At 48.0% G+C, this 13555-nt stretch overlaps 1 protein-coding gene across 6 annotated transcripts in view; it reads right to left on the reverse strand.

The window, feature by feature from the left end:
* Positions 1 to 13157, reverse strand: part of DGCR2 (DiGeorge syndrome critical region gene 2) — an 81270-nt gene extending 68113 nt beyond the window's left edge. For 2 of the 6 annotated variants that reach the window (XM_054690469.1, XM_054690467.1), the window contains exon 1: positions 12870 to 13047. In XM_054690469.1, coding sequence (XP_054546444.1) covers positions 12870 to 12948 — 79 coding nt within the window. In that variant the 5' untranslated portion in view covers positions 12949 to 13047. Of the gene's footprint in view, positions 1 to 12150; positions 12410 to 12869 lie in introns of those variants that run through there. The other 4 variants (XM_054690466.1, XM_054690465.1, XM_054690468.1 and 1 more) reach the window with 3 other exon arrangements.
* Positions 13158 to 13555: the final 398 nt, after the last annotated feature.

Below are 13555 nucleotides of genomic sequence, written 5' to 3' on the forward strand. Positions count from 1 at the left end.
TAAGAAAGTGAAAATCAAAATCAACAAACAACTATGAACCAGAGACATTCTATGGGGGGTAGGGGGCGGAGAGGGGAGGGATTGGGGTCAAAATAAGGGGATTGCAATTGTATGGGGAATATAAAAATAAAATTTATTTAAAAAAATTTTTAAAAAAAGGTAATAGTTAAGGCTAACTAAGCTATTGCAGAGTGCACGATGCTCAGAAATGGGGGGTGATGTAGCATGCGGGTGGTGCTGACTACAACTACGGCAGCAGTTAAGAACTGAGGTCCAGATGGCAGGACCAGGGCAGCAGGGAATGAGTGGCCCAGGTGAGGCTACCTGAAGGGCATTCAGAGGACACAGCAGCGTTAAGGGGTTTAGTGTGATGTGATGTTAGCACTGTGGCACCTGTCCAGGCTATGGAAGACAGAAAAGTCCGAGGGAGCAGATAGTAAGGAAGCCAAGGGTGACCAAGTACCTACTGAAGTTATGAGAGCTATCAGAATGAGAGCTCTAGTTTGCCCAAATACACTCCACCATCTATGAGCTATGTAACCTTGGGCAAGTCACTCAGTTTTCCAAGCTCCGCTTCTTCATCTGCAAAATAAGGTTGATATGAATATTGGCTTTCTATAAAAAGGGTATCACATCTCACAATCATAAAAGAGAAATACACAACATCTAGACAGAATTTTTTAACATTGTTTTATTGTAAGTAGAATCATTTTTAAGGTTATCTTTTTCTTGCAAGTATTATCTATTTTACATTCAGTTATATAAAATTCCTTTAAAATACCTTTTTTGGACAACTTACTTTTATTAATGGTTCTTAAGGGTTAATATACCCATCCATCACATGATTCAAAACTCACAAGGAGGTGATGGGTAAGATTATTAACACCCAAGCTTCTCACAATATACCTCTTCATTTGACTGCAATTACAGGTTGATGAGGTCAACAGGGAATGACACTAAACAGGTCAGCCAGGTAAAAAGAGCTGTGACACACCAACATCCACACAAGACAGTGGTAGAGAGAGAGGAACTGTGATCAGTGAGAAGGTGTCCCCTTCTCCTCGGGTGGGCACCAGACAGTGCATCTTTATTCACCTCTGTACAGCCATGTACTTTTCCTTCTTATTTTGGATACATGATGCAACGTGCAAGAGGCAGAGCACATGGCTCAAGGCAGAAGTCCTGACTTTTTGGCTTCTGTTTCTTTTACTTAAAAGTCAAGTGGTGCCACCAGGCAAGCTAATCATCCTCGCTGGGTCTCATCCTAAGACCTCCACCTACCTCATCCTCCCACGATCCCCGTCCAAACAGGGCTGTCAGTAAAGGATGTGCCCAAACTCCAGGTGAAGCATCCCCCTCCAACTGCAACTCTCCTTCCCTCCCCACCCCCAGACTATCAGAGCAAGGGAACAGGTCACAGGCATAGGAAATGCACAAGGCGATGACGGATGCTGGAACTGGGAGCTTATTGAGCAAACTTGAGCCCAAATTCCCTGGACATCTAAGCTCTCCATTTACTTCCTTAAGAAACTGAAATCAAAAAGAATGATTTGCCAAAATCACAATCAATGACAAAACTAGAAAACCTGATATCTTAGGACTCTTAGAATTAAAAGATGTTCATTGTAAAATATTCAAGTATCACAAAATAATTTTTTAGGGGCCTCCTTGGTGACACAGGGGTTGAAGACACAGCGCTATCAAGGAGTCGCCAGCCACTGCAGCATAAGTTTGATCCCCGGCCTGCCAGGGAGCTAACCCACATGGCACAGCGGACTTCTCATGGCTGGCTGGCGATAGCTTGACAAACTTTTACCCCTGTGCCACGAGGGAGGCCCCTACAAAGTTATTTCTAATGCACTCCATCAAGAGATTTTAAGGTTATTAACAAAATAAAACTTAATAGCATTTAATGATGTTAAAATCAAAAGGATATAAATTCTAATTGGCCTTTCTTTTTACTGACGGTCAGTGGTCAATTTACTCATATATTTCTCTTCATACAACAGAAGCTGGAAAAAAATTTTAAGCAAATTGCAATATAAAGTAATGAGAATTGACATGTTGAAACTATAAATACTCTTCCTAAAACTGAATTTTTAATTTACCCAAGAAAATAATACATCCTATATGCAAAAGAAATGCTTCCTTCTCAACCAGTGCACTAAAATAGAAACTTGTTATAAAAATGAGATCACAATAAATAGCTTCCTATTAATTACTGAGTAATTAATTGGTTTCAAATCAACAGTTTTTGAGCCTAAGTATACAGCAAACACATGAAGAGGATTAATCCAAGCAGCTTTTGGACCCTGTACTCTGAGTTATACCATTAGTCAGTCTAAAGACAAAAAAGCTGGGAAAAGAGGGCCTCCCCGGTGGCGCAGCGGTTGAGCGCTGGGTTGCGAAGCTGCCCGCGGTCTCTGCGGCGCCGGTTCGATCCCCGGCTGCTCCGCGGCCACCAGAGGAGGGTCCCACATGGCGCGCAGACCCCTCCTGCCGCCCGCTGCTCCCCTCAGCAGTGTACTTAGGTCCTTCTGCCTGCTCTGCTCCCCGCTCTGGCTCTGGTGAATTCTCTCACCCTCCCGCGCTTCTGACTGTACCCAGTGCATGTATAAACAAAAACAAACAAACAAATAAATAAATAAATAAATAAATAAAAAAAAGAAATAAAAAAAAAAAAGAAATAAAAAAAAAAAAAAAAGCTGGGAAAAGAGATCAAACTCCACTCAACCCGCTGTTGGAAGTGGCAATGGGTATAGCACTTCTAAGACTATTTTGTGGGCAAGACAGGATAGGCAAATGAGTAAAACTTCTGATGTTGGAAGTCAGAGCTCTCACTGTAGAAGAAGACAATAACATGAAATGGGAAAGGAGTGATGCTGGGCTGAAACAAAGAAACGGTATGATCTCTCTCTCTCATATGCATGCCCCAGTTAGACCGAAAGAGTCTAGCAGCAGCGGCATCCCAGTAGCAATGAACACCCCGAACAACAAGGTTTCTAAAGCCATCTCCCACTAACAGGAACCAGGGCTGGAAGAGGAAAGAAACAAGATGAGTCTGGTATTAAGGAATGTTCAAAATGGATAGTCATGCAGAAGCCAGCCTAAAGGGGTTTCACTGCCCAAATTAAGTACAATATAAGCATCAGCATGAATGACAATAATAGTCTCTAAAAGACTGAATAAAATGAATACATGAGTCCAGAATATTAAGGGGGAGGCAAAGCTCTTTTGTATAGTAGACTAATACTAAAAAAAAGAATAAGACAAAATCACTAATTCAGGCAAGATGCTTAAAACCACTGAACAAAGCTGTCTCTCTCCTACTAAGTACCTCCCAACCACTAAGGTGAAAAGGCAGCTTTACAGCAGAGAAATGCAGCCCACAAAAGTGATCACATGGCCAAGTTTAACATCACCATTCCTGGGATAAACTGATGGGTGAAACCTCCTTATGGAGCACCAAGGAAGACCCAACATCCTGAGGGATCACTCAACTGAATGTGATCCCAAGGAAGCAATCTGAGGATTACTCTATAAAATGACCAGCCTGTAATCTTAAAAAGCCTATGCCATGAAAGATAAAGAGAGGAAATTACATCAGATCTGAAGAGATCAAACCCACAAGACAATTAAATGTAACATATGATCCCAGGGTGGAGCCTGGCTTGGGAAAAAAATGTGTTGTAAATGGGACAACTGGCAAAAGGGGAATATGGATAATCCTGTTAAACTGTTAAAAGTTTATAACTATAGGGCCTCCCCTGTGGTGCAGCGGTTGAGCGCTGGGTTGCAAAGCTGCCCACAGCCTCTGCAGCACTGGTTCAATTCCCAGCAACCAGGCGAGTGTCCCACATGGCGCGTAGACCTTTCCTGCCGCCTGCTGCTTCCCTCAGCCCTGTGTTTCGTCAGTCTGCCTGCTCTGCTCTCCCCTCTGGCTCTGGTGAATTCTCTCACCTTCCCATGCTTCTGACTGTACCCAGTGCTTGTATAAATAAATAAATAAATCTTTAAAAAAATAAATAAAAGTTTATAACTATAAGGTGTTTGTAAGAGAATGGCTTTATTCTTAGGAAATATAATCTGAGGAATTTAAAAATACAGGGTCATGATGACTAGCAACTCAATTTTGAGTAGCTCTGCAAAAAAAAAAAAAATAGCATGCATATGTGTACACACAGAGAGAAAAAAGTAGAAAGATGTGTGGTGAGTCAAATGTTAATTGGTGAATTCAGGTCAACTATAAGATGAAATTCAAAGTTCTATTTTAGCAACTTTTCTGTAGGTATGAAAATATTTCCAAAGTAGTATGTTTTTTCCAAGATCAAGGTATCCCTCTACCTTCCACTAAAAGAAGGCATTTTGAGATCACAATTTTTTTTGGAGTTAGGGCTTCCTCCTACCAATAAAAAATGCAGACCATTGGATCTCTGGGATTTGGTTCCATTTATTTGCCCTTAATATACCGCTCAACCAAATAATTTTGTTCATGTCAAAGTTCTTCCAAAATGGCTTCTCTAATTCTAAATTATCCTTGGTGAAATTATGTCATCTAGATAAACAAACAAATTTGAGTTAAAGCATAAATTCATGTGAAAACCAGAAGTCCAATCTGGAGTTGTTACAGATACAGATTTAGACTGTATCTACAAATCCTTGAGTGTCTGAGACGGCCAGGTGAAAGTATTAATTGTATATTTTATGAGTTAGTTCCCCCAGCCTAATGGCCATGCATCTGTCTCACAAATGTGCACAAATGTGATGTAAACTTTTGATGAGGTCTCCCCCAGAACCAGACCCCACAGACAAGACAAAGGAAAGTTTTCATAAAGTCTTGGGGGGAAAAAAGTAAGAAGAATGAGTTAAAGCTGTATGTACTAACCTACAAAGATCTCCAAAACGCTGTCAGCAAGTCAAAAAAGTGTATAAAGAGTATAACTTCACTTATGTAAAATATTCTAAGTATGTATGTTTGTAAAAGTGGGAGGGAAAAAAAAAATCAACATTTTTCCAGATTGTTCGGTGCTTCCACCATGGTTCACCACCATCTGTGCATGCATCTTTCACACTGACACAGGGGAGGAAGTCCTTCCTAGGAATGGCCAACAAACCAGAGAGCGCTGCAAAAAGACTGCCTTGGCTCCAAATAAGCCTCTTTCCTGTCAGGTACTCCCAAGTTCTCCCATTCTCAAGTATAAGACTACCAAGCTTGGCAGGCACACTAACCTGCCCAGGATCATCAGAGGTAGCCAGCGGCACTCAAAATGCTTCTGTATCATGAGACCTATTATCAACTGAAGTGCACTGGCAGATCCTGAAAACTCACAACTGCCAGCTGACCCTGGGACACTGCTGTCCATTCTAAAATTGCCCCCAAGCAATTATCTGCACAGTGATGAATTTAGCTAAGGACAGATCCCCCGGCAAACAAGGCTCCAATGACAAGGTGGGAGCAAAGGGTGAACCTGAAGGCACACTCAGGCAGCACATACACCAGGGCTCTGCTTTTAGCTCTGTCCCATCCAACACAGAGCAGTCAACAGCTGAGGGCAGACAGATGACAAGCTCATGGCTGGCTGCCAGAGATCTGGAAGCCAGCCAAAAGAGAAGGACCAGAAGAGTGCAGTGGCACTCCAGTTTAGGCCAGGCTACCTGATACGAGGGCCACACCAGACAGGAGAGGAGAGAAGACCACAGGTGAATGCAAATCGGCGTGCAAATCAGCACCCACAAGTTCCAAGCAAGGCTGGCATTAGTATGGCGGCCATGGGAAGGTCGGATCATATCCCTGCGCAGGATATGATCCTATTTGTACACCTCAGTGCCAGGCAAGTCCAGCAGAGGGAGCCTGGTCCATATACCTCAAAGGTTTCCTCAGCCCCTCCAAACCCAGGCTGATGTGTTAGTGAACTTCAGCAAGGATCCATATTTGTGAGATGCCCAGCTCAAAGTCACAGGAGCAAGCTTGCCCCAGTGTGAAGTCCAGGCCAGCTGGCTCTGCAGGTCCTCCAAAAGCATTATTGCAGGCAGCCACAGGCCATCATCCATGCCTCCCCCACCAGGGGCAGCTGCAAGGTCTGCTGGCTAAGGGAGCTGTTGCCCTTTATGTTAAAATATAAATAGCCATTTGTGTATTTGTTCAATAACTGATTTCAGAGTACCCACTCTGTGCCAGACTAGGCCCAAGGGACATAGCATGAACGTGATGAGGAGCAAAACATGTCAGTATGAACAATCCTACCCCTGTCCAAAGTGCTGCGGCTATCTTGGGGGCTCTCAGCAAGCCACACGCTGCCTCTTCTCTGACCATCAGAAGGGCCAGATTCTTTAGCATGCACTGGCTATCAGACACTGCCCAAAGCCACTGTGCTCGCAGCCTCTCAAGTGGGGATTTCTCCCAAGAAACATGCCCTATGCCCAAGAGTCTGCACACAAATGCACACACACAGTCTGAGTTTCAGGGGTGTCCCCACACCCCTTGAAAGTCCATTCATGAATAACATTAACAGTTGCCCTAAAAATATTTGTTTTATATCAGCTGATTTTTAGAACTATACCTACCTATTTAATTCTCACAACATCTCTACAAAATCAGCTCTATTATGTTGTGTTACATATGGGGAAACTGAGACACAGAGAAGTCACATGGAGGATAGCAGAGCAGGATTTGATCCCAGGCAGTGTGGCTTGAGGGGCATGTTCTTCACCACCCTACTAGCCTCACTGTGATCTAACTCAATTATTCCTCCTATAGACAGCTCTGTAAAGAAGCAAAGCCAGACCTCGATTTTCCTCCCCAGCATATTCTAGGTCTTTGGGCCACTGCATACCAATCACAATCCATGGGATGGTCACCCTCCAGCCTGGATTGCTCTGTTAAGGCCAGCCATGTCCACACTGACAGCACACACAGTTCAGCTTGGAGCAGAAGGATGAGAGATGCTTTGACTAAAACATCCCAAGACATGCTAGAAACATAAATATCACTTAATAACCATACAGTGAGCCTGTGCATCACTCTGCTTGGCTAAATGTTGGCCCAAAACTGAGTTCTTGGGATTACCAATCTGTTCTACAGGCTGGAAGGGGCTGTTGCCAGTTCCCACAGCACCCCAAAGACAAAACCATGTGATGAGGTAACAACCTAGCAGCCCATCAAGGGAAAACACTGAATCAGAGTCTTGCGATCTACTGGGTGCTCAATGTTGTGACTGATGCATTCCACTTAGAACCAAGAAACTACCAGGTGTTTTCCTATGCCAAGTATCAAAAAAGGCAAAGGAACAGAGCTAAGATACCACCCGAACCAGGGGGTGGGGGGAGACAACAACTACATATCCTCCCATGACTAAAAGGCCGAGTGCATTCAGTGCTGCAGGACTGCCCAGGAGGCATAGGAGGTAAGACCAGGGAAGGTTGCAGGCCAGGGCTATCTGGGCCTGAGGAGTGGGAAAGGCACACCCTAACAGTAGCAACAAGATGTGGATGTGTTTGCCAACAGCACTTTCTTCATTCCTAAGACCAGAACCGACTGAAACACAAGCACCGACAAGCTGCCAACTGCCATCTGGAGCTTTAACTGCAGTGCTTCCTGTGGCCTCAAGACCATGCTGTGGTGACACAGTGCCTGCACACAGCAGGTGTTAGTGCTTGTTATGGGGTAACTGCAAGCAATGGGGAGGCATCACTTGTTCATCTCCCAGGAGCCAACTATTCAAGGGTAAAAGGCCATGAGGTATACAACTTTCCAGTGACTCAGGAAAAAAAATGTGTACACCTACATCTCAATGTTCCACTGCACACACATAGGAGGGATAATGGAAATAAGGTAAAATACTAACAATACTAAATACTAATAGTAGTATTAGCAGGTGTTCTCTGCACACAATTTATTCTTACAACTTTTCTGTATGTTTGAAATTACCTCCAAAGGCTTCTTTATATCTGCAATGTTATATATATGCACTATCTTGTGTGTGTGTGTGTGTGTGTGTGAGAGAGAGAGAGAGAGAGAGAGAGAGAGAGAGAGAGAGAGAGAGAGAGTAAGAGAGAGAGAGAGAGAGAATTCACTAGTTTCCAACTAAAAAGAATGAAATGGTTAAGCCCAAAACCCAATCTGCTAGCAAGGTTAGATATACAGTGTTACAGGGTAGTGGGCTATGTTGGTTAGAATTCCAAACTCAGGAGGCACTTGGCAAGCCCAGGTACAGGGCTTTCCATCTATTTCTATGAGCTTCAGCCATGTCTGCTTGTAAAATATCCATATTCTTCCTATTCAATAACTCAAATATTGATCCAGAGGGGAAGTACTATGGCCACCTGTCAGCTGAAAATTTATCAGTTCAGCACAGCCAGCAGGCCCCTCGGGGTTCCTAAAGGCAAAGAACAAACCCTGAAGTAGAAGCCAGCCTAACGGTTTGAATCCCAGCTATGCTGTGCACCAACTGTGTGACCTTATGCAAGTCATTTGTCTCATCCAGCCAGTTTTCCCAAGAGTACAAGGAAGATAGCTTCCAGTCCTGATACTTTACCAGGCAGCCTGGCCAAATCCAAACTTTCTAAAGGGTCAGGGACCATAGCCTAGGAAGCACTCACTCAGAAAAAGCAAACATTTCTCAGCAATTTAAGATGGGCATTCCCAGGGCCTCCCTGGTGGCACAAGGGGTTAAGACACAGCACAGTGAAGCTATCTGTAGCCACTGCGGCATGAGTTCAATCCCTGGCCAGGGAGGTGACCCACATGGCACAGCAGACCTCTCCTGACTTGTCTGCTGCTTCCCTCAGCAGTGTATTTCAGTCAATCTGCCTGTTCTGTTCCCCAATGCCTCTGGTCAATCCTCTCAAACCCCCCTCCCACAACACACACATACCCCTCTGGCCTGTACCCAAGTTCTTGTATGCATAAATAAAAATAAATTTTTAACAACAACAAAAAAATAAGATGGGCATTCCCATCTCCCTAGAGAGAGCTGTGGCTGAAACTACAGCATGATTTTCTTTCAGAATTGGAGCTACAAAAAGTTTCAGAATCAGGGCCTCCCCGGTGGCGCAGCAGTTGAGCGCTGGGTTGCGAAGCTGCCCGAAGCCTCTGCGGTGCCGGTTCGATCCCCGGCTGCTCCCTGGCCACCGGAGGAGGGTCCCACATGGCGCGCAGACCTCTCCTGCCGCCTGCTGCTCCCCTCAGCAGTGTACTTTGGTCCTTCTGCCTGCTCTGCTCCCTGCTCTGGCTCTGGTGAATTCTCTCACCCTCCCGCGCTTCTGACTGTACCCAGTGCTTGTATAAATAAATAAATAAATAAATCTTTAAAAAAAAGATTTAAAAAAAAAAAAAAAAAGTTTCAGAATCAGCAAACGATATCTGTTCCCTGCACAGATAAAGGAGCAAGCAGACACTATCAGTGGAATGGGCAAAGCCCCCGCCAAGGGTGCACAATGGGGGGCAGAATGGATTTCTAGATTGAAATTTCATCTCAGCACTTAGCTTGATGAGTATTTCAGTTTCTCCATCTGTGAAACAGGGCCAATAACAGTATCTACCTCACAGGTTCCACCTGAGAGTTAAATTTACGAATACCAGTGAATGGCAAGTAACACATCCTCAATCAACCAAGAAAAAGCTGCATTTAAAAGAAATTGGTGGGGGCCTCCCTGGTGGCACAAGGGGTTAAGACTCAACCTATGAGGCTATCTGCGGTCACTGCAGCGCGTGTTCAATCCCTGGCCAGGGAGGTACCCACATGGCGCAGCAGACCTCTCCAGACTCGCCCGCTGCTCCCTTCAGCAGTGTATTTCAGTCAATAGGCCTGTTCTGTTCCCCACTCTGTCTCGGTGCATCCTCTCACCCCCCACACCTCTGGCCTGTACCCCAATTCTTGTATGAATAAATAAATCTTTAAAAATAAATAAATAGGGCCTCCCCAGTGGTGCAGCGGTTGAGCACTGGGTTGTGAAGCTGCCCGCAGCCTCTGCAGCGCCGGTTCAATCCCTGGCTGCTCCCCGGCCACAGGGCGAGGGTCCCATATGGCGCGCAGACCTCTCCTGCCGCCCGCTGCTCCCCTCAGCAGTGTACCTCGGTCCTTCTGCCTGCTCTGCTCCCCGCTCTGGCTCAGTGTATTCTCTCACCCTCCCGTGCTTCTGACTGTACCCAGTGCTTGTATAAATAAATAAATATTTTTTAAAGATTTATTTATTTATTTATTTATTTATACAAGCACTGGGTACAGTCAGAAGTGCGGGAGGGTGAGAGAATTCACCAGAGCAGGGAGCAGAACAGGTAGAAGGACTGAAGTACACTGCTGAGGGGAGCAGCGGGCGGCAGGAGAGGTCTGCGGCCATGTGGGATCCTCACCTGGCAGCCGGGGATTGAACCGGCGCTGCAGAGGCTGCTGGCAGCTTCACAACCCAGCGCTCAACCGCTGCATCACCGGGGAGGCCCCTAAATAAATAAATCTTTAAAAAAAAAAAAAGTTTTAGAAAAAATCAATCTAAGTAAATAAATAAATAAATAAAAGAAACTGGTGAAGTTAAGTGGTTTGTAGCTCAAATTGGTTTGGCCTGTCCTCAAGGGCTCCACCTGGCAGAAATGAAAGGATGCCCACCCTCCCTCTCTCCAAGTGGGTTCTAGATGGTGCTCTCCTTACATGCAAGTCTGCTTCTAAGTCAAGGATCCAACAGAAAGCAGGTGAGGACCACAGAAGCTTCCCTCCCTGAACTGACCCCCCAACCCCATAAATCCAAGCCAACTCACCCCTGTCTGGTACTCTCCAAAAGGTCACAGATTACACACGAGCACATAAGAACACAAGCCCATCTGACCCAGATTGAGAGCCAACCTCACTGCCCAATCAAAATCAAGGATCCAGTTGGAGTGCCACAGATATTGCAGGACAAATCAAGATACGACTCAGAGTCACCATAAAGTTCTGATCTGGAGTTATGGAATTTAAATAACTTTGCTCCCTCTACCAGAGCCAATTGGCCACCTCTGACACTTGCCCCTGGGCCTCCACACTCAGTAAACCGATTTACACCAACTCTCTTCTTCCACACCTAAAGGGCACTCCTAGAGGGAGGGGTTTGTTCACTTCATCTGAGCATCTCCAGTGATGGGCACACAGTGAGCACTTGCTGAATTGCTTGCTGCTGGCCTTCTGGCAGAATATGTGGACAGACAAGCAAAGGAAAAGAAGTTGGGGACATCAGTCACCTCCATCATCCAGGCAGATTACAGGCCTGGAACCAGAAGCACCCCAAAGAAAACAAGGTATGATGTGTAGTTTCACCCCCCAGAGTTCAGAGACTCTGATGAACAAAAACCGGCACTGGTAGCCCAAATAGGATGACATCTTACCTCTCTACAGGTGCAGACCTGTCTTCTAAAAAAAACAATCAACAGAACCCACAAATTCATTGGCTCTGGTCCTTAAGAATCCATACAGTAACCCTTGACAGGTGACCCTTTCCCCAGCTTTCGTCCCCACCCAGGCCACCCCACTGCTCACAGAACAGCAAATGCAGTCATCAAGCAGGTGTACTCTGGGAATTCAGAGAAACATCAATTGGAGAGACTTCAAGTTGAACATGGTTCCAGGGCCTTCCCCGTTACGCATACAGGGCAGATCTCCATGCAGACATCAAGTTAACAGAGCCAAGAGGTACAGTGAGGCTTGGGGTGGGAGCTTGGCGAAGGCACTGTGGAGTGTGGCACACTGCTATTCTTCCAAGCCTGCCTTTGTACAACCAGGTCTGAGAACACTCAAGAGTTGGTCCTGGGCATTTCTGCCTTCAAGGGCCACTTCTTCCATTTAAAAAAAAAAAAATTAAGAATCATACTTTTCAATTGCATTGCTGTAAGGATGAATGTATTTATATATATATAAACATATAACGTATATATGACGGTTTCTTTGATCTGAAATTGCATTTCTCCTCCCTGATTTTAAAAGCCACAGGCCGCTAAAAGCATTGTGGGCGCCAGCACCTGGCCTTGTATTTGGGGATCTCAATCTCTTATTACAGGTCAAGGGAGGCGGTATACCAAAAACAAGTAAGAGAAAAATATTCTGACACCTTATGGCTGCCATGATTTTGATTCCCCACCACAGGCCCACTTAGGGGAGTTCGGTTAAATATTTAATCGTCACATACCAGGAGTGCTCCTCTGTGCCTGGCACTTTCCAAACTCCGGGGCAGCAACATCGCCACCGGGCAGGGCGTCAGCCTCAGCCCCAGCGCGTCGCTTCCGACAGGCAACGCTCTGCGGACTCCAGCCACCTCCGCGGGGAGAGTCTCCGAGCCCAGTGCTTGTCAGGTGTGACACCTCACTAGTGACAACAAGGGACAAGGCTACCGTCTTCCAGCCCAGGAGTTTCCAGGGCCGAGACGCTGGCATAAAGGCACTGCAAAGTTGAAGCAAGGGAAACCTGGCACCTCCACGAGCGGCCCTCTCGACCCCCAGCACTCAGCCGCCCCAACCCCTGGGCCAGCTAGGAGGGGGCGCCTAGGGGCGCAACCCCTCAGCCACAGAACTCCCAGGCCCCAGAAGTCTGGCCGAGCCCCGCACATCACTCGCTTCCATCAACCTTAAAGCAAGCACGCAAAGGTCCACGGACGTGGACCCAGAGCAATCTTTCTCGTGAACAAAGTTCCACGGTGTACTAGGCGCTCAGAGCCAGATGAACTCAGGGCGCGGTCCCCCGCGGGGGCCGGCGGTCAGCAGGCAGGCCTCGGCAGGCGCCCTCCCGGGACTCGACCCCGCCGGCCGCGGGAGGGAGGGAGGTCCCGGGCGCCCGCCGCCCCGCACGCCGCCTGCCCCGCCCCGCCCCCACACGCCGCCCCCACCGCGCCGCGCCCACCGCACCGCGCACCTGGCCGCAGCGGCTCGGTGACGGTGAGCACGAGCAGGAAGAGCAGCAGGAAGGCACCGCTGTCTGCCTTGGGCACCATTTATCCTCCGTTCATCGTCCCCGGGGCGGCCTCGTGACCCCGCGGGGAGGCCGGACCAAGCCGGGCTGAGGGCCAAGGGGCCGGGTCGGGGCCGGGCACGGGGTCGGGAGCGGGGAGGCTGCAGGGGAGGGCTACGGCAGGGCCGCGGGCTCGCGCGCACCCCCAGCAGCGGCCTGAGGATCCGACTCCGGCTCCGCTCCGCGCAAGATGGCGGCCGTCCTGCTCCGCTCCGCGCCCCGCCTCCCGCCCGCGTCGCCGGCTCCGGCCAAAGAGCTCCGAGCAGGGAGGCGGGGCCTGCTGGCTCCCAGCGGCGCGAGGACCGCGGCTGAGCGGGAGGCGGAGCCTGGGAGGCGGGGCCTGACCCCGGCGAGGCCCAAAGCTGGGCCGGTAGCGGGCGGAGCTCGGGGGCGGGCCATGCTGGGGGGCGGGGCTAGGAGGAGTCAAGGGCCTGCCATTGGCCGAGCGGAGAGGTGGGGCTCGGGGACCAGGGCGGGGAGAGGGCCTGCCGAGGGCCTGCGGCCCCGGGGCGCCGGGCAGAGGGCGTGCGGAAGGGGCGGGGGGCCAAGATGACGGACACAGAAAGGGGCCGGGCAGTGGGCCGGAGAGG

This window comes from Talpa occidentalis, unplaced genomic scaffold (assembly GCF_014898055.3).
Source record: "Talpa occidentalis isolate TD23 unplaced genomic scaffold, MPIMG_talOcc4v2.1 talOcc4.8, whole genome shotgun sequence".
NCBI lineage: Eukaryota > Metazoa > Chordata > Mammalia > Eulipotyphla > Talpidae > Talpa > Talpa occidentalis.